Consider the following 22,665-nt stretch of genomic DNA (forward strand, 5'->3'; position numbering starts at 1 on the left):
CACTGTCATTTCCCACTCATATATGAAAGAAAAAGAATATAAAGGTACCATTAAGTTATTGGTGCACTACCAAGTACCAACACCACTTACATTGTCCAAGGAACTTGTCCGTATTGTATAAACAACATCATAATCAAAGTTTTAGGTCCTTGTTTGATGTTTCAAAGTTAGAAAAAGTCCAGTAATTACTCAGTCCAATAGCCAATTGCCCAATGATATGACTTCTTTTTTCGTAAACACATAGTTTAAGGGTAGGTACACAAAGAACCCGTCAGTTGTGAGCTGCATAGATCCGGTTCCGCAGCTTCCGCTTTCAACGCTTTTCCTTTTTCTTTTTTATTCGATTCTCTCTACCATTTTGGAACAGCAGCCCTGGACAACAATATGAACACCACCGCTATCAGCACAGCATTGGCCCCCAATCGCCACAGCAGCCCTGGACAACAATATGAACACCACCGCTATCAGCACAGCATTGGCCCCCAATCGCCATTTCCTTGGATCGGTCTTTTGAACCCCTCCTCTACTGTGTGTGTCTCAAATCTCAAAGCAAAAAGGACATGTTCTCTCTCCTGTGAGGTCTGGTAGGTGCTGGAGAAGGGTTTGAGACTTGGAGGCATAAAATTGGGAAGAAAGAGATCAAAGACCTTATTTTGTTCGATAGTGGCAGTGATTTTAATTTTTTTTTAAAGGTGGGTTTAAGTGAACCGAATTATTCGGTTTTTAAGTCGGTTCGTCCGACTTTTTCGTGCTTTTTTAATCAAATTAGAAAAACCGTGAATTTTTTTATTTCTATTTTTTATTCAGATTCGGTCAGAATTTTTCATAAAATTTGGAATTATTCTGTTCAGCCGAATTTCTAGGGCTATACCATGAACGCTCATTTAGCTAAATGGGCTTAGCTAGAGCAGGGTATGGTATTGTTGATAATCGGGTCAGTCGATCTCGAACTCTAATCGGGCTATCATAAACGGACCTTAATCGAGCTATAGACCTATTTAACTTTAAATGTGCCCTCTTTAAAATTGGTCTTTTAAATGAACTTGAATGAAATACCAATAAAATGAGGCAAAGATGGGTATAATAAAGAAGGATCTCATAGTTAAAATAGATTAAGCCAAAGATGGGCAAAATAGCTAAATTACTAAAGTATTCAATTTTTAACCCACAAAACTCAAATCAATTAAACTATGCCTGAACTACCCAAGTTTGGCAATTTCAAACCAATTAAACTATGCCTAAAAAGGATGAATGCTCAGATAACAATCACTACTGTCTCAACTGTACATACCACAATAGTCGTAGTACTAAATAAAAGTATTGAAAAAAAAATAGATAAATAAATAACAAAGGGGTCGAGCTAAGTCTTAAAGGAGTTGGTTTAAGTAGGACTTATAAAAGTGTTGGTCAATCGGGCACCCATCAGGCTAGGTGGTTGCACCATGTACTACATGTTTATAAACGTGTCGTTGATCGGGTTTGAGCCCGACACATTTATTAACGGGGCCGGTCTAGGTCGGGCCATAAACATATTAGGCTCGGTAAGACCTACTGGTTTGGGCTTGAAATTGACACCCCTAATGCCTCTTATTGAATGCGTTGTAAGTTGTTAATGTCAATTTTATAATTAATGAATATATATAAAAATATATATATATATATATATATATACTTATAGTAGCATTAGAATCCATTTCCAAAAACAAATGTTATCAAACACCAATGTTTGCTTGAAACATTTTCGAACACAAGTTCATCAAATGCTTTTTTCAACTCCAAAAATTGTTTTTAGCACAGAAATGAAAAAAAAAAAAAAAGGTTTCTAACAACAAAACCGTTTTTTATTACATTTTCAAAACATAAGGATTGCATTTGGTGGTCATTCAGTCCCAGAAACAACGTTTCGTACCAAAAAAAGATTTTTTTGTTTGTGTCAAAATGCCATTTTAAAACTAAAAAATAGTATATGATGAATCTGTTTCAAGAACAATTACCCTAGTTGTTCACTTCGTTTGTATTTGGAACAAAATTGAAATGACGGAACAAAATTTCGTCATTCCATCATTTTGCATTTCTAACATTTTTTTTATTTTTTACCCTTTTCGTTCCAAAAAAACCAAAAACACTTTGTTGTTGTTATTAAATTGCATTTTACATTTAAATTCCTTGGATTTAAAATGTAAAATAAAATTTACACCTAAAAGATATTATTGCTAAATATAACAAGAAATTTACATAATTTATACAAACATGTTGAATAATAATTTAAAAAATAAATAATTTTTAGGTTTAATTTTTTAATTTACCTTTCCTTTCATTTTTCTTACGACCAAACAAATTTTAGAAAACAAATAATGCAACCGTGAACTGATTGCCTAATTCACCCTGTAAATCAACATATTTGAAATGGGTTTTTTGGTGGTGTGTTTCCTACTTGTTTCGACTATCATTTATAGTGTCTGCTTCTACCCAAAAGAAGCTCGTTTTCACTGCGACTTGTAAGCGTCCAGAAATCCCTAAAAATAAATTAAAAAGGAAGAAGGGATGGTGTCGCCATCGAAGCACTTGTCACGAGGTATTGGTGGATAAACTCATTCTTATCCGCCACGTCGTTCCTTAATTAATCCCCATTTATAAAAGCACAAATCTCCACTATTTATATCAGAGTAAGAAGAGCTTGAAACCAAGCCAAGCCCCATACCCACCTCTAGCCTAGAGAGAAGAAAGGATCAAAGGAGAGAGAGTGTGTGTGTGTGTTTGTGTAAAAATCAGAAAATATGGTTTTGGTAGAAAATTTCTGGGACGAGGTATTAGCGGGGCCTCATCCTGATCAGGGCATGAGGATGATCACCGCCAAGCCCTTGAACCTTAAAAGATGTATATATGTGCTCTCACCCTCTTACATCTCTTTTGTAGGTTTTTTCTATAACTTTCTCTGCTACATTACTATTCTTCTTCTTGTTAATTCTTGTATATATGTAGATGAGGAAGGTGAGGGAAGCAAATTGTTGTCGATCCCAGAGAGCCCTATGACTCCAGTTAGGGGTGTCAACCAGTCGGGTCGGTCCGATTTCGATCGGGCTTAATTAGGCTTGAAGACTTTCAAAGGCTACACCGTATCCGCCCATTTAACTAATCGGGTTTAGTTATTGAGGGCATGGTACACTTTATATTCGGTCCGTCGGCCTCGAGCTATAATCGGGCTACCTTAATCCGGCTTTAATCGGACCTGCTATGGACATGTTTAATGTTAAACGGGCTTTAACCGGTTTTTAAACGAGCCCTCTTTAAAATGTGCTCTTATATTCCGGCCCACTCATGCAAACCCAAAAAAATGAAAATAAATCAATAAATGATACCAAATATAACCATTATTTAAAATGTGAACATGTCTTTACTTTTTACTTTTTATTCTTTAATTTGAGGGGTAAAATAGGTATTCTATAATTATTAAAGGGTGGGCCAAGTCGGTGCACAATAGGCCGGTCTCGGTCGGGCGTTATTCAGTCGATCTCGGTCGGGCACCCGACGGTCCAAGTAGCAAAACCGAGACCGACCATTTATAAACGGGCCAGGCTCAAGCCCAACACGTTTAATAAACGGTCCTGGCCGGGCCGATCTATAAACGGTCAGTCCAGTTCGATTTAGTCGGGTCGGGCCACGAATTGACACCCCTAACTCCAGCAGCACTGGTGACACCATTGTCTGCTAAAAAGGAGAACGTGTGGAGGAGTGTATGTTGGGGATTCTTTACCATAGAGTTATATGAATAACCCCATTGATGTTAGAATACAAGAATCATAAATCAATCATAAAAGATTAACCATAAGTGTAGTCCCTAAAACCAAGAACACACAAACATATAGATTTACTCCATACATGATAATCAATTGGAATAGAAGAAGACATGTGTGTAAGTTTAAAAGTCCCATAAGTATTGATCACGTAACTCTCTCCCAAGTGCTTAAAGATTGGTCCCATAAAGATTGTAACAAAGAACTACACAATGAAGTCCCTGCCGCTAAGATCTTCTGCAGCCTTTCACCCTTGGAATACTCTCACATACACTATTCTTGTGGGGGAGTCTGTGCTTCCAAAACCATGAAAGTGTTAAAGTGACGGTTGCAGAGACCTTTAGCTTCTATTTATAATAAAATCCCTAAAACCCTAATTCATTTTCATAATGGATTGGACTAGGAGTTTCCTAATCAGAATGAGTTTATAATTGCTTGGACCCAATGGATCAATCAGTGTCAGTTAAGCCCACATAAAAATCCTAATAATCTCCCACTTGGACTATACTGATACTGATGTTTTTCTATTGACACCTAGCCAAATAATCCCAAGACTGAACACCACTCAAACAAACTTTGATTCAATCAATAATCTCTACTACTGAACAATAGTAGAAAATACACCTCAATATACGGCATATAACTATCTAATGTTACAAACAATGGAAAACTATCAATTCAAATCGCCTGAAAACATATATATATATATATATTCGTCACTTCCACAGATTTAGGTTAAATACCATTATAAATTATAAACATTGACAAACTGTCAGTGGTTAATCACCACTTCTTTGGACTTAGGTTAAATACCGTCATAAATCACATACTTTGGCTAAATACTGTCATACATCACAAATACTAACGAAATACCATCAATTACCTTGACTTATCATCAATTATTTTGGCTAAGCACTGCCAATAAACCTTAGCAGACACTACCTTTAAACTTTAACTTTTACCGTCTTTAAACTTTAGTTGTCACCACTATGATATCTTTGGTTAAATGAGATCATAAAACTCCCATTAACCAAACATACCAAAACCTCAATAACACCAATGTAAGAAGACATGACTCTTGAGCACTTTGTCAACAAACTTGGGTGACATCACATTTATCTTGGAAAACACACAATTGAATTGAATGTACTACTTTGGTGGATTTCACTTATTCTTATCATATTTTTCACATTTAAGATGAATATATATACAGAAATGAATACTTTAATGTATTTCTTACACAACTAGAGACAACACAAATAAATGAAGCATAAATGTACATAAATAATTTAGAGAACAAGATTTAAGATAAAATCATTCAAAAATTACTTCAAAATCATTATAAACTTAATAGGGTAACAAAATTATTCCTATTTCCCTTCGGTTGTACTTTGATCAGTAACAACACCTGTTTGGATTCCTTGAGGGCTAAAACCAGATCAAGTAACCCTAAAAATCTCAGGTATGAAACATACACACAAAATAACCTGGCTAGAAAATTTAATATGTATATCTAGTAGATACACTACACAATAAATATACATTTAACAGATAAAACACACAAGATTCATAACCGTAACTGCATTCCTATCTTTTGGGCTAAGAATGCACTAGTCCTCTTGTAAATCTAAATTTACTATGAAAATTCAATTACTTTTATCACATATGAGTTTAGAAATCTCTAAGTTACAGTTCTTTCCATATATGTATTTTTTTTAACTTAGGTGACATCATCTTCAGGCAAATGTCACAAACTTTGTTGGACTTGAAAAAACTATAAAAGAATAGGATGTGCCATTTTGATAGATTCTACCCAATCCTTTCATAGCTTCTTAGAAATGTATTGTGTAGCATAAAATATGCGGAAGCTCACACTCAGTTTAATTCTAACATATTTATCCATCATAGGATGTTTCAAACAAAACATACAAGTACAAAATGACATGAATATGAATATACAATATATTTCAACTATAAATAATTTTTCTATATCATGATAATAATAAATCAATGCAAAACTCAAAATAGTTCTTTTACATGAAAAATAATAGAATACACTGAATTTATCCTCCCACTAATAACTTAATATATGGAATTTATCCTCCCACTAAAAACCTAGTATGTCAAATTTATCCTCCCACTGGTCAAGCCACATAAAACAGTTTAAGATCCATAATTCTATCATCCCACTTGGTTCGACCAGTCATAAATTAATCTATTTATTAGAGAACACAATTCATTAAATGTGACGTACATATAAACTTGTTCACATAATCCCAAAAACAAAAGAAAACCAAACATTTTTTTCAATTAATGTTCATAAATAGGTTTTCAAAGAATAATGGCAATATTTGAGAACTTGGTATTGGATTAATCAAAATCGATACTAATCCAAACTAAACAATCCGAATTGATCCAATCGGAATACAAAAATAGCACATTAAATAAACCTATAACCTATGATCATAGTCATGAAACACGTATCCGCTCTATTGCCATTGATCAACTGTCCAATACCTTTTAGGAAAAAAATCTTTGATTTAAAAGCATAATACTAAATTATTGATTTGATTTTTCTAGTATATAAAACTAGGTCTTTGATGCATATATAGACCTCTATATTCTCAAGCCACTTTGAAAGACATTCAGTTTAATGGTTCAACTCAAGAAAAAATAATCTATTTAATATATAATTAATACATGTAATATCAATAAAATTAAAATCTATATTACATCATTAACCATTAAACGTAATCAGAATGTCAACCGAACTACATTCTCAACCTTTGGGTCTGGAATGCACCGGTCCACTCAAAGACTACAATGACTGTGGGAGCTCTTCAACTTCAAAATTACTGTCACTTTTGGATGAATAGAAACTTCTAGGTTAAGGTCTGCTTAGAGTACACTTGCATTTATGTTTATCTTTGATAATGTCATCTTTGGGCAAGCATTACCTAATTTATGTCAATAATTTTTTATGTTTTTGAAAATAAGACAATACCTTTAAGTTGCAAACCTATTGCAGTAATCTTAGATTTTACCACTTTGGTGGATTTCATCAATTCCACTGCAATAGCTAACAATTACATTTGACAGTTTAAATTTGTGGGTTATTTAAATATGAACTAAATATCAATTTACATGTAAAAGAATAAGTATGTAACTATTAACAAAATAAACATTACAATGTTCAATTATCAATTACTTCAAGAGTGTCAATTGGAACTACATTCCTGACCTTTGGGTCTGAAACATATTGGCCCACTCAAGTTTCTGCTATTACTGTGAGACTTCTTCTAACTTTTGAAAAAATACAGCCATTTTTGGATGACAGTATCTTCTAGGTTAAGAAATCCCTGTTCTGTTTTTCACTTGCTTTAACTTTAACTTCTCTTTGATAATGTCACATTTAAGTGGACATTAACAACCTTGCTACCAACCATTATACTCTGTCTTTTCAAACAAAGAAGATCTTTGATTTGTATTCTATCACAATAAGGTTGAACTTTACCACTTTTGTGAATTTCATTCAATCTTACTGCAATAGTCTACTACAAATTCATTCTGACAACTAAAAGTGGAATTGTTTAAGTATGAATAAAAAAAATATTCATAAGCAAAAGTATGAACTATTATTACCAATAATAAACAAGTTCATATTCTGATAAGCATGAGTTGATTTTCTTTTATTTCTTCCAATTAATAGAAAAATTATGAAGAATCATAAAACACCTATACGTGTAACTTATACAAAATAGGCTATAAAAGTTGACCAAAACTAGATTCATAATATATCAAAACAAATAACACAAAAAACTGGACTCAACGCAAAAAACCAGGGTGAAAAATTTTTCATCATTTGCCCGTACGAGCCATTTGAAGTTACAGAAAAGATGGATCAAAATCAATCTGATTTTTCCAAACCAACCGGTCTAATTCGGTTCGAACATATTAGTCCCTGGTCAAAATTCATGTCTTCGGGTCAAACCCGGGGTCTTCTAGTCGGTATCTGGGTCAAAATTCGGGCCTTCGGGTTGAATGGTCAATGTCCCGGTCAGCTTTTGACCGAGTCAAACAAGGTTTGTCATGGATTGACCCACTACACCTCTGGGTTAACTCGGAAACCCTACGAAGTTGACCTGGCGATGACTCGTCATCGTAGTTTTTTTTTTTATATACATATAAAAAAAAAATTCTCTCTTCTCCGGTAACCGATTTTTGGAGGTGCATGTTGATGTTTCTGAAGGTTTTCGATGATGTGTACAAACTGTCGTGACCGTCTTCTCGTCTTCTACAACTTTCGTGAAGAAAGTTTTTCAATCCGGGACTTTTAAATGATGGTAAAATTATGATTTATATGGTTTGTGACCCAAACCCTCTACAAAATCAGTTTTTTTTTTCTTTGATTTTTCTTGATTCTAACACCATAAGGGTTGACTCTGATACCAATTATTGAGAATTCTTTACCATAGAATCATATGAATAACCCCATTGATGTTAGAATATAAGAATAAAAAACCAATCATAAAAGATTAACCATAGGTGTAGTCCCTAAAATCAAGAACATACAAACATATAGATTTACCCCATACATGATAATCAATTGGAGTAGAAGAATACATGTGTGTAAGTTTAAAAGTCCCATAAGTATTGATCACATAACTCTCTCCCATATACTTGAAGACTAGTCCCATGAAGATTGTAACAAAGAACTACATAATGGAGTCCTCGTCGCTAAGATCTTCTGTAGCCTTTCACCCTTGGAATATTCTCACATACACTATTCCTGTGGGGAAATTCGTGCTTCCAAAACCATGAAGGTGTTAAAGTGATGGCTGCAGGGACCTTTAACTTCTATTTATAATAGAATCCCTAAAACCCTAATTCATTTCCACAATGGATTGGGCTAGGAGATTCCTTATCAGAATTGGTCTATAATTACTTAAGCCCAATGGATCAATCGGTATCAATTAAGCCCACATAAAAATCTTAACAGTGTGTTTAACCCAGGGAGAAACCTTGCCATCAAAGGCATCGGTGTTGCTCTCTTCGACAAGCCCAAACATAATACCCCCACTGTTTACGACTGGTACGTACCAATTTAACAAATGTAATTAATTACATCTAAGCTTCGCCTTGTTGGGGTGCCACACGAAAGCAACGATCTCAAACCCAATATAAATAACCTGATGTGGAGGCATACAAGGATTTGAGCACCTTCTCTTTAACGACTATCTTTTAAGGATGAGTTCTACTTGAATCCTAATATCCCTTCTCGTCCAAGCCATTGGATGAGAAGACCAGGATCATATTTTATATATCTTTGATGATGGTATTATGACATATAAGTTTGTTTGATGAGTTTGGGTGATTATTGGCTGCAGGCTTTACAGCGATGACACTAGGAGCAAGCATCGTTGAGAAGAGTGAATGAAACTGTGAAGTACACTGCGTGAGGAGAAGAGTGGGTTATTGAATAAACGCACACATATATATAAGTAATCTTGTAGTGTTGTGAACCTGTGGTATATGTAAGTCTGTATACCCTGTCCTCCTTGTACATAAACTTTCTTTCTGCCCAACTAGTTAGAAGCGTTTTTTTCTGGTATGTGTCTGTAATGTGTATAGGAAGTCACAGGGTAACAATTGAAGAGTGATTTACTCTATGAATTCTATATCAATTAGAAAATTATTTCAATTCATGGTTAATAATAGAGATTGGAGGGACATGATCAACAGATGAAGTGAAAATGATTTGGCCACCATCGTCTCTAGCAACACATCCAAGGCCAGCAAGGCTTTCCCAAGACGATCCATCACAATTTTAAGCTATCCAATGGCCTACGGGCAGCTCCCAACAACACCATTCAACCATAGGCTGCTTGAAAATAATAGTCATGATGTCTCAAGATCTACAAATTAATCTCTCTAGATTTTTGGATGTCTTTAATATCAAAATGAATACCCTGCAATCATCCCTTGACAAATAGAGATGTAAACTGATCGAATACGGATTAGATGATGGATCTGGATATTTCTTTCCGTATATGGAGAAACCTAATCAAATGCAGATGCAAATCAAATTTGGATTTTTGACTATCCATTTACATCCCTAGCTTGTGTAGCTTAGACCTTTCTCCTCCCAGAAAGTACAAGTCACTCTAAATCCATGTTTCTTAGTTATCTTAGATCTTTTCCATGTTATTTAGAACCTATCGAATCTTCAAGTATCTCAAGATCATTAATTATTTAACTTTTTTTATTAATTGGATCTCTATTCAAATCAGGTAATCATTTTCTGGATAATTTGAATTTGGATCCAGATACCCTTGGATTGGATACGGATGCCTCTAAACGGATATAAATATGAATGAAATTCAAATTTTCAACTATACGTTTACATCCTGAGCTGAACTATGTACTCGTGGGACAATTTTTTTTTACCTCCATCCAACTACTGATTCCTTCTATGTCATGAGTGATAAAAACGTACCGCAAAAGGATAACTTCAAGATGGTACTATGAATTGAGTTCCCCTTGGAATGAGAAGTGGCCGACTGCACCTCAAGGTTCCAATTTGAGCTGACTGGTCTCACGGAAGTGGAATTTCTTCAGAATATCACTCCATACTTTGTTGGAGAATGGAGATTTAAATCTTCGGAATATTTGGGATCTTAGCTTTTCCTATTTTGTGTTTGTCCAATCCACTATAAGAGGTTGACCATAGACTTGTTCAACTGTATATGTTGATATATATAATCTCACCAAAGTTCAGAATTTTTTGTTTTGTTATTTTTCAAAATTCAACTAAGAATGAAATTTGAAGGACTAAGGGATCTTAGGGTGAGGGTCTATCAATCTATAAATGAGCTCCATTCAACCTGTCACATAATAGAAATTATGTGTAAATCAAGTAAAACCATAGCTTAGGCTTTACCTCATTAATTTTTGAACATGGATTCTAAAATATTGCATCTTGGATTGAACTTCGATTCCTAAGCCATCATGGCAACCGAGTTTGGGGGAAACGAGGGTAGATATCTGATCATGATTAGCGAATTCATTCGGGCAAAGGTTTTCTTGCCCTCTTGGGCGGAGGAAAAGTACATCATCAAGGGTCATAATTTGTACTAACCCATATAGCAGTACCAAGTCAATAATACCTCCATTGTTCCATGTTACCTTATTGACAGCATCCAAAACCCTCGGTCAAGGAAGAGGGTGAAGGAAAACTGTGTCTTTTCATTTATGTTAAAATATCATATTATTTAATAATTTGATATTTTTCAAATGCCAAAAAAAATTTTCATATTCTAATAGAGAACGCCATAGCTCATGATGTGGCAATGCCTTTTCCTTGCCTTCCCTTCCCTGCGTATTACGTTATGTCCTGATAATTCTCTGTTTCCCCCATGGCCCTATGGACTCACACTCCACTCTTCAGTCTTCTCTAAGCAGAGAGAGAGAGAGAAAGAAAAAAAAGATGGGCAGGCACAGAAAAGAAGAAGGAAGCCTAGAAGATGAGATACTCCAGTAAACACCCAGTTTTCAGAGGATCCCAAATGCACAATAGGGTTTGGTGATTCTCAATTTCCTCCACTACTCTTTCTCCTCGTGACATACATTCTACAACTACCATTGTTGCAATCGTCAGTGTCGTCATCTTTAGGGTGGATGTCTGATGAATTGAGCAAGATTGTGACTGGGAGTTGCAGAGAGGAAGTGGGGCAAGAAGGATGAACAGGGGTGATGGGACAACCATCAAGGGTGACGGTGTACCTAGATGAAGGGTAATATGTGAATTTTAAAATACCAAGGGAGAAGGGACTGTGGAACTTTGCTTTTATGGGGAATCAGAAAAGTTTTTGATAGATAACTTTGAGTAAATATAAGGTGAGTATAGAGAAGTGATAATAATAGGTCTCATCTTCAAATTGAGCTTAACCCAAGTCAACTAAATGTGACTTCTTTTTTCTATTAAAATTTGTCACATGTTTGATGTTTTCCAAGACAATAAGGATACATTTAAGAAGGAGAGGGAGAGAGACGAAAAATGTAGATGGAACAAAATAGAAAACAAGAGTTGTCTAGGTCGATTAGTACTTTTGCACTATTTATTCGTTAATATATTGCAAAAGGTAGCAAATAGCAAGCTTCACCTAAGCCAGGAACCTTTCTAGCTGAATGGCTATGGATTTGGAATGTCTTCTTATAAATTCTTATATAAGGTAAAACCCTTGTGCTAATTTACAGTATTCACAAAAAAATCTAAAACAAATAGGAATGTTAAGATGGTTTTGCAGGAAAACTAAAAGATAAAATAAGGAATAATCAATTATATTAGAGTTGGGTTGGGACTTATCCCGATTCATTATAAGTTCAAAGAAAGTTGTTTCAGGTTGCATGATCATGTTTAACGGAGGTCTAGAGATGCACCAATAAGGACAAGTGATCTAATTCAAATTGAAAAAACTAAAAAACCTAGGGGCAAGAGCTAAAATGATCTAAAATGATCAAAGGAGAAGTAGTAAGGAATTGAAAGACTTACGTAGTTTAGTTCTTATCCCCAATATGACCTCGAATAGATATGTTTGGAAGGCAATGATCAATATTGTCAACCTCATTTAATTTGGATAAGACTGAGTTATTGTTATTATTATTGTTATCAAATTACATTTTTCTTTAAATTTAAATTTCTTAGACTAAAAATATAAAATTTTAAAATATTTATATAATTTTCACTTGCCTTCCCTTTAATTTTTCTTACAATCAAATAGAACCTATAAAGAAAACAAATGATTCAACAGTGAATGATTCAGCCCATGGATGAAGATATTTTGAATTTGATCCTCTAAAGAAAACAAATTGTTATAAAAAACCCTAAGAAATACGAAAAAAAAAATCAAGACAAGTCCACACAAAAAATAGAGATTTAACAAGGTTCACACACCGATGTGGTGTGCTATGTCTTCGGGCGAAGAAGAAGATGTTTCACTATGAAGAAAAGAGATTACACCCAAGTAGCGGCAAGAAAACTCGCCCTGAAACCCTAGCTCAAATAAAACACCAAATTACAATGATTTGCTCAACAAGTCGATAGTACATTAATACTCCAAGTCGCGGGTCAAGCCATCGGGCCACGGTCAATTCGATGGAACTATACCACGAGGGCGTACTGGCCCAACCCCTCTGCTTCCATCACAGATCTCAGAAAATTTTCATTCGGATCGAAAACAAGTGAATAATTCGAGACAAACTAAACACAAATAATTTTGAACCGACTTTCTAAGGGGGCGTTTGGTTCGAATTATCCATCGGACCAGATTCCAGGGATTCTGGATTCTGGATCTAACTCATATGAATGAGTTTCTTTGGAATAATTTCCTTTTGGTAAAAAAACTATTTGGTTACCCTGATTCTGTCACTTGATTCTAAGTGAAAAATTGTTTGGTTATCCTGATTCTGTCACTTGATTCTGAGTGAAAACTATTTGGTTACCCTAATTCTGGCCATTGATTCTAAGTGTAAAACTGTTTGGTTACCTTTGAGTCTTTAAACCCATGTTCAGTTGGAAAAAAAAAATTCCCAAAAACAAAACCAAAAACTAAAATTTGTTCCACACATGTACTTTATTTTTAATTTTTTTCTTTTTATTTTTTATGGTAATATGTGAAAAAAAAAAAGAGTGGAACTCGTGAACTATTAAGTCTAATAGTGTAGTACAGGAATTTATTTTTTTTATTTTTTATTTTTTATTTTTTTTGTAAATTGAAGAGGACAAAAAGAAGAAAATTATAAGGCATGATTGTATTGTAGTTTATGTAATCAAAATGGGTATCGTGTATCATATACTTCAAATCTGAAAATTACCTAAACCAGCGCATGATTTGGTTTATGGAGATAGATATGCTTCAAAGTGGGTAGAAACAATAGTCTCCAATGACTTATACAAATAATATAGGTCCTTAGGACCAAATGAGAGAAGAAGCATGTAAAGGTATAATATAGTACTGAGTTCATCCAGGTACTAGTAAATGATAATTAAGTCTTTCTATCCAAAAAAAAAAAAAAAGGATAATGAACTCAATATCATTACAATGGCTTCGGACTTTTCTTTTCCAAAAAATTCCAAAAAAGTTCATCCTACATTTTTGTTTAAATCAAGCTTCTTGACTGCGTCAAGAACATCTCTCAACATCCTCATATGACCCTCCGATTCTTTTATTGCACCGTTCAAGTATCCTTTGATATAGTCTGATGAAGGGGAAGGAGATGATGAAATTGAGGTTTCCGAGCAGAGGGACCTAGGTAGAGTCTGGTAAGTATCATAATTTGGGCTTGAATTTGATATCCATTCGAACATTCCACAACCTTTGTTTTCAACATATAAAGCAAATATAATCATCTTATAAGAATACAAGGAAATAAACATTCAAATCTTAAACAACTGGAAAAAAAAATAACATAAAATTAAATAAAAAATTTAAGAAATTCATACCCCAGTTGATTGTGGACAACACCAAAAATATCGATCATAATTTGCACTTGTTTTCGCAGTTCTGACCTTACACTGATCGTTCCCACACTCACACATCTTAAGATGGTCAACCCACATGAAGAAGGGGCAATTCATTGAACATTTAAAAAATTTCCTTCCAACATGTGACCCTAACTTAGAAGTGAAAACCGAGCAATCTTTCCCACAATAATCACACTTTGCAATAGCACAAGCGGACATATTCGATGTCATCTGTAAATTAACACAAACATTTTCAAGAGAGGAAATATGCATAGAAAATACTATTAAGTACGCCCCTCATCTGAGTGTGATGGACAAAAAATAAGAGACTTCAATGGCACAAATTTTATACCTCCTAAACAGGAATTGAAACTGATATACAATGGTGGGAAAGGAAAGAAATAAAAGAAAAAAAATGTGATCAAGATTCACCTCATCTGTGTTCTTCAATTGTTGCATGCACCTGTCTCCATCACTTATCATGAGGAAGGTTATAAGGACAAAGAGTGTTAAATATATGCCATTTATGCTCTCTCTCACCAATTTTCTCAATGGAGTAATCTGGGTCACCTATGCGCTCCCTATTTATACCATACCAAAGAACCCAAAATATTATGACAAATAAGAATGATGTTGTCCATACTTAAACCTTGAAATCATTCAGAGAGGAACATACAAAGAACCATTGTCTTAATATTTCTTAAGACTACATGTCACTATTGTCACAGACTTAACATAACATCAAGTTACATCAACCAAACAGATGCATTTTCTATTCAAAAAAACCATTGTCTTAGAATGTCCAAACACTTCCTTTTGTCACCTCAATTCTTCTCAATCTCTGGCAAATACATCTCAAGTAGATTTTGCCTATCTTCTACTCTTGTTTCCAATAAGATAATGGCAGAATTCTTCTTGGCCATGAAATATTCCTTGGCCTTAAACTTTTGTTGGAAATTGAGATCTAGAATGGCATCAACAGCATCTATAATTGCTCTCCCAAATTCAGACTAAAATTCACTCATTACCATCTTTTCGATTGAGTTAGCAATCGATTTCAATGGACTTACCACCTTTTCAGCTGCACCCTTCTTCCTCTTTTCTCTACCACTGTTGACAGACCCACGAGATCTTCATCAAGAACGACTGGTACTACCAATGGGAGTGGAAGGAACACTTTCTTCAGGTTCAATAGGTTCATAGTCAACACCATCATTGTTCTCTATTCCCTCAACCTGAGTACCAGTCACGTCCATCATAACTTCAGTGGCAGCTTCAGAGGGGACTGTTGAATCATTCCCAGTTGCCATCTATTTCCTTAACAAAGCTCCAACTTCAAGGTGAATTGGGAGCACACTATGTTCCTTCCAATACTTTTATTCTTTTTTCTAGCAATATAAAAGACAATGTCAATGTGCTTATGTTTTAAGTAAAAAAAAAACACAATTATATAGAAATTATAATTTAAAAAATTCCATTATACCCTATAGTCATTCCAGAAGTGTTGAGGAGCATCAATATCATATCAGATGCATTCCAACCCAATCCACTTTGCTTTTTTAGGTCACCCAATGCTCTAAGCCTTTGCTTCCAAATTTGGAAGTGGTTTCTCAGTTGTTCAAGGTCGTAACTAGTGAATAATTTCTCTTTCAGTTGGTTGGCAATTTCAATGAACTGTTCTTTTTTCAGTCCATTATCTCCACTCTTGCTACTCTTGTACTACTTCAATACACACTCCAACATGTAATGAGAAACAGCACTAGGCCATGAAGCAATGTCCCGTGACCTACTATTAGAATCTCCTGTTGGTTCCATCACATCAAAACTAACAAAATACACCATAATACAATACAATGTGAGTATATTTCATAAATACCAAGTAATAATAACTATAACTAATTGAAAAATCCATAAACCTAACATTGCAATTTAGTTAATAGTCCACATACATGCATCCCACAACACATAATTTAAACCAAGTAATAATAACAATTACTAATTGGGAAATCCATAAACCTAACATTGCAATTTAGTTAATAGTCCACATACATGCATCCCACAACACATAAGTTTAAATCAAGTAATAATAACAATTACTAATTGGGAAATCCATAAACCTAACATTGCAATTCAGTTAATAGTCCACATACATGCATCCCACAACACAAAATTTTAAGCCAAGTATGTTTAAGTTATACAGTTATCCCAAACCATGCAAAAAAATTAAAATTGTCCACATCAGAAATACATTCCAAATAGATACTCAATCAATAGCAAATATTTCAGTTCATAAATACTCAATCTGTGCCACCCAATCAACCTACTTTTGGTCAGCAATTTGTTCTCAAAATAGATCCCAATCACCATTCTCCTGCACATGATCCTCTCCATCAGAACTATCGTCTTCAACATCATCATTTACTTGGTGAGGGGTAGATTGGGTATTAGTACTATCTTCTTCACCCTTTTCATCCTCTTCATCAAGCCATCGCTCTTCTTCTTCAATATTATTTTGTGTAAGAATGTGGTTGTACAACAGCACACATGCCAACACAATTCTTGCTTGTGTTTTGAAAGGATATTCTGGTTGATTTTTCAAGATCTTGAATCTTGACTTCAGGAGGCCAAATGAACGTCCAATCATGTTTCTTAATTGTGAATGTCTCAGGTTAAACAATTTCTTTTTATCACTTGGTGACTGATCACAATTTCTCCACTCTTTCAGATGATATCGAACGTTTCGATATGGCCATAAGAACCCCGCTTGGTTAGCATACCCAGCATCAACGAGATAATATTTACCTCATGGCACCACCAATTTCTTGTCATCGTCTCTGTGCAATGCATTGTCTAAGATTCGAGCATCTAATACTGACCCTTCCCAACCAGAAAGAATATAAGTATATTTCATGTCAAAGTCACAGGCAGCAAGAATATTTTGGGAAATATCACCCTTCCTATCACGGAACCTCGAATGGTCGCTTAGATGCACCCACGCAGGGATATGGGATCCATCTATGGCTCCGATGCAGTCCTTGAAATAAGGATAAAATCTTCCTTCAAATAAGGATAAAATCTTCCTTCATTACTTATTATTCGATGATGTGCTGCGACACTTGGAGGTTTCAATAGTATCGGATATAATTTAATGATTGCACCCAATACAAGGTTAAAGTACCGACTTACAGTCTCACCAGAATATCCAAACTTGTGTGCAATGATGTGGTTTTTAACATTGTGTCCTACTGTCTATAGAAACATAACTAGTTGTTCATTCACTTGCACAAATCTGCTATCCCTCAATAGATCATTCTCCCTAATCAAATGACTTAAACTGAAAAAAGCCCTCTTGCTTAACCTTATTTGTTCTCGACAGGTTTTATCACTGTGACCGACAATTCTCTCTGTCTCAATAATGCCGCGTAGGGGTTCACAACGGCATGGCTCTTTGTTCTGATATTTTTGGTCTACTGCTATAACAACAGCAATTGCAGCAAAAATTATGATTTTCCTTCGCCTCTTGTAGCCATCATCAAACTCCATTGTAAAAATAAATCTACATTCAAATTAAATAAATAATAAATTACTGATCATGATTAATTAAAATGTTATTTTATAATTTTTTAATACAGGCACTCAAACCCATGATTAGTAAACTTCCAGTGTTTACCAATCATAAAAGTGATAATGGGATAGAAAGATCCAATATTCAGTCACATGTTGTTGTTCATTCAAGTAACATTCAATGAATAATTTCATTACAAACAGAGCATCAATAGGAAAAGAATAGCAACAGAAAATCTACTGAAATGTAAATTCTCAAATTTTGATTCACAAATCACTATCAATATTGAGGACAGACAAAGCAACACCAAATCCATGCGATTTTTCAACTTATTTGACAACCATGACAAGATTTCATGTTAGAAAGTGATTGTCTAAAGTTAAATGGGTTTGATGAGAATTCAAGACAGAATTTTGGCTCAGTAATCTTATTATCAATGGGCAGAACTCAAGCATAGGCTCCAGATCCAATAGGCTAGTGCACCCCCTTAAACCCATCCCAAAGGACCCAAACCCATCCAATTGCCCAAACCATGAACCTGCTTAATTACAAATGGATGAAGCATGGACATGCCTATCCCAGCCCATTTAACAATCAGTATAGATTGAATCCCCCAGATCAATCTAACACTAACAGTGGCCATTGTCTCTTTACTCCAAAAATAATTAAGGTTTCTATGAAAAAAGGCAATAAATGAGGGATAACTGAATGAAGAAGAAAAGGGTAAAAGCAACAGTACTTTGAAGCTCCTGGCTAGGAGTAAGACACCAATGTATGGATGGCATCATTCAGAAAATAAAGCACCAGATTACCAGTACAACCAATAATCTCATTTGTTTTTCCCTCTCTATTAAATGGGTAGATATTCAATAACATGAAAGATATGCATTGATACTTCAAACCTGATCACTGACATACCTCAGAACAGCTGATGCAACTCAAAACATAGTTGTACATTTAAAGAGAGACACAATCTACTAAACGGGAGCTTTTGACTTTAGTTTGGGTATCTAAAGGATGGGCCATAATAATGAAAACAACTATGCTGATCTTAGGCTCAGGCGAATCTTCCAGTAGCACCACACAGATGTTCTATTTTAACTGCCACTGCTGCCGCTACTACAGCAGAGACCCATAGATTATGGACATTTTAATGGAGCAGATGTCCACAAGGTGCTGATGTCTTCTTCAAATGCCATCTTCTCTTTCTAATGACTATTCCCTTTATTGGTGAACAGAGAAAAAAAAAAAAAACCTATTCTGGTTGTCTGAACTATGCAACAACATCATGGGAAGCTGTAAAATCCGTTATTTTTTAAAAGACACATCTCTTAAAAGTGTTGACAAAATAGGAAGACATTTCATGAATTTATACACAAACTATTTCTATTTGTAGAAATATATATATTGGAATAAAAATACCTGCCACGGTTACTTCATGAATCAATCCATTAACAAGGAATCTAAAACATGGAACCTAAACAACTATCATGCAAAACCCAAATGCTGAAAACCTATCAATATCAACAACGACAGACAATGAAAGGAAATAGAATTGATAAACTTCCAAATCCCACACAAACATAATATAAATGGCTGTGATTAGTACAAATTTAAAGGATAAAAGTCAAAAAAATCATTAAACAAAAAAGGAAATGACCTATTTGATGCAGAACCTCCTTTAGCTACTACAGAGAGCTTGCTGGTCTTGTGGAGTCTTGAATCTTCCTTCTGTTTTGGAGGGAATTGGTTAGACACTTCAATGGCAAAGTGTCCGTCTCAGAGGAATAGGGCAAATCGAGAGCAAAGAAACCTGCATACAACAAAAACAAGTTATCCGAGAGAGGAGTAGAAGCAAAGGGGGAAAATAACTGTTATGCTATATCTGAAACTTCAAATCCCCAAATTAGGGTTTTAGATCTTCGATTGAAGAGGATAACGGACCATACCATAGACTTCAGATGGATTTTGCACTACCCTCGGCAGCTGATCGTCTAAGCCAATTATGTAAACCTTACACAGTGAAATAGAAACCTAAGAGGCAAACCCTAGATATGAAGGTAACAACATAAAAATTAGAAACCTAAGCTCAATAATATGAGTAAAACACAGACGAAGAACAAGAAGAAGAAAACACATAAAGAGGATCAAACGCACCTTGAATACAGCATTGGTTTTCAGATGGCTATTGGCTACAATCGTCTTCCATGTAAAGCGGGTAAATGTGTGACAAAAGAAAACACAACTAAGAAGCAGAAGAAGATGAAGAAGAAGAAGAAGGAGGAGGAAATCTCACCTCGCGTTTTCACTTTCACCGGAGAGTGTCAATCGGCTTTTAGCGAATGAGGGCAAAGTGAGGGAAAAACCCGATAAAAGTTAATTCACTTTGATTCTCTACCTTTTATATGAACCCTGGAATCCCTTGACTCGATTCCGTATTTACCTATTCAGGTTAATCCACTTGAGTCCTGGGTTTTAGTGTAAATGGGTGATTCAGTTGAACATGCTGACTCCGGATCAGGTGCTGTAAAATATGAACCAAACGGTTTAATTTAAATGAGAACCTGAATCCCTGGAATTTGATCCAATGGATAATTCGAACCAAACGCCCCCTAAAGCATCTCCCTTGGATCATTGGAGGGGATTTAATCATTCTTTTTGATCCCTCTGAAAAAGCTGGAGGTAGTCTTTTGGATATTAGAGTTGTTGTAGATTTTGTGGATTCCCTGCAACTTGTAGGCCTTAGAGATAATGATTTTGAGGGAAACCTATTCACTTAGAACAATAATCATCAGGTTAATGTTGGGCTGGGCTGGACAGAGTTCTAACCAATACCACAGCTGTCACTATTCTTGCCCCAACTTTCAAGTTCTACTTCTACTTTTTAAAAGGAAAAAAAAAAACCCTTCTACTTCTAGTTCAACTCTTTGAGTCCCACGGAGTTAAATCTTCTACTATCTCTCCCTCTCCCTCTTCCATCTCCCATCTCCCATCTCCCTACTTCCTATTTCCTACTTCCTACTCCTCTTTGATATTTTTTAATGCAATACATTACAAATTGAATTTACAATTTTTTTTTTCAAAACTGACATTATAAATTGCATGTAAACTGGTTGTGAACCAGTAAAATCGAAATCGGATGAAAAAGATTATGATTTCAGCTTATTCTTATTCAGTTGCAGTTTTGGTTTCACATTATCAAATTGTAGACCAAACTAGAATCGGATCAAATAATTGAAAACACATTGTTTGACAACCCTAGTTCTATGGAAACAGATTCTCTCCAATGCCACTAGAGGTCAGTGTGCATCCAATGGCTTGGAGGACCTGGGCACGCAACCCAACATATGGGCACACACTCCAAGATCCTCCCAACCATTGGATGAGCATTGGGCCTCCAGTGGACTGGAGAGGATTTGAATCCTGATTCTACATGTTCCCCCCCCCCCCCAAATACACACACAAACACATCCTCTCCTGCAGTTGGGCTACCCAGAGAGGCATCCGACTGCTGGGAAGACCCGGACATGGACCCCAACACATGACATGGACCCCAACACATGACCTGGCCCTCCCAACCATCGGATGCCTGTTTGGGAAGCCCAGATGCTAGTGAGTATCTTGATGCTGCACAAACACACAAGCGTGCGCACACACACACACACACACATATATATATATATATGGGGACAATATACCGTTACCCCACAAGCATAGGTACACGCCAATGTGTGGGACAACACGGTCTTTTTGCACCCACTGTGTCTACATGTAGAGACACACTGGTGGGCAGCATTCTTTGTTCGCCCTCTCTCTCTCTCTCTATATATATACTACTACTACTACTACTACTACTACTACTACTACTACTACTACTACTATTAAAAATAAGTACTTCACTTCTTTGGTATAATTTTTTAAAAAGACAAAAAAACCATTGGCATCTACATAAAAAACTTTAAAATGACTAAAAAACCTTTTGACATCAAGAAAAAAAAATTTCTAAAAACTAAGGGACAGAAGCCGAATGGCTCTCTTGGGTTGCATTTAGTGTAGTTAAATGGTCTTTTGATTCAGTATTTGATTAGCATTTGATTGAAATTTATTTAGCATGATAAAAACAATTCAAAAAACAAAGCCTTGGAAGCCGAATGGCTCTCTTGGGCTGCATTTAGTGTAATTAAATGGTCTTTTGATTCAGTATTTGATTAGCATTTGATTGACATCTATTTTTGACATTTATTCAGCATGTATACTTTCTGAAATGACAAAAAAAAAAAAATTTTTTTTTTCAAAATGACCAAAAAACCCTTTGACATTAGGAAAAAAAAAATTTCCAAAAACTAAGGGACAGAAGCCGAACGGCTCTCTTAGGCTGCATTTAGTGTAATTAAATGGCCTATTGATTCAATATTTGATTGACATATATTTTCAACATTTATTCAGCATGAGAAAAAAAAATTCAAAAAATGAAGGGATAGAAGCCAAACGGCTCTCTTGGGTTGCATTTAGTGTAATTAAATGGTCTATTGATTCAGTATTGGATTTTCATCTACTTTCGACATTTATTTAGCATTATATCCAGAATTGAATTTTCTCCATATCCTCTATTTCTCTTGCGCACAGTGTAAATTAAAACCCAAACGTTTGTCTCCCTATTTTAGAAAAAAAAAAAAAATCAAAAACAAATGGACAAAAGCTGAACTACTCTTTTTTGCGTGGTGTAAAAGCCTAACGTCTCTCTCCCATCCTTGTAGGGGATTCATTCACAGATGAGCCCTTGC

The 22,665-nt window shown here is 35.2% G+C and overlaps 1 protein-coding gene across 1 annotated transcript; it reads left to right on the top strand.

Annotated features, from left to right (window-relative positions):
- The first annotated feature begins 2,777 nt into the window (after nucleotides 1-2,777).
- LOC122073032 (auxin-repressed 12.5 kDa protein-like) lies at nucleotides 2,778-9,218 on the top strand. The gene is made up of 5 exons (XM_042637519.1): nucleotides 2,778-2,885; nucleotides 2,988-3,038; nucleotides 3,639-3,760; nucleotides 8,794-8,886; nucleotides 9,182-9,218. The coding sequence occupies exons 1-5, from the start codon at nucleotides 2,778-2,780 to the stop codon at nucleotides 9,216-9,218; spliced, it is 411 nt and encodes a 136-aa protein (XP_042493453.1).
- Nucleotides 9,219-22,665: the final 13,447 nt, after the last annotated feature.

The sequence above is a fragment of the Macadamia integrifolia genome, chromosome 1 (assembly GCF_013358625.1).
Source record: "Macadamia integrifolia cultivar HAES 741 chromosome 1, SCU_Mint_v3, whole genome shotgun sequence".
Classification (NCBI taxonomy): Eukaryota; Viridiplantae; Streptophyta; class Magnoliopsida; order Proteales; family Proteaceae; genus Macadamia; species Macadamia integrifolia.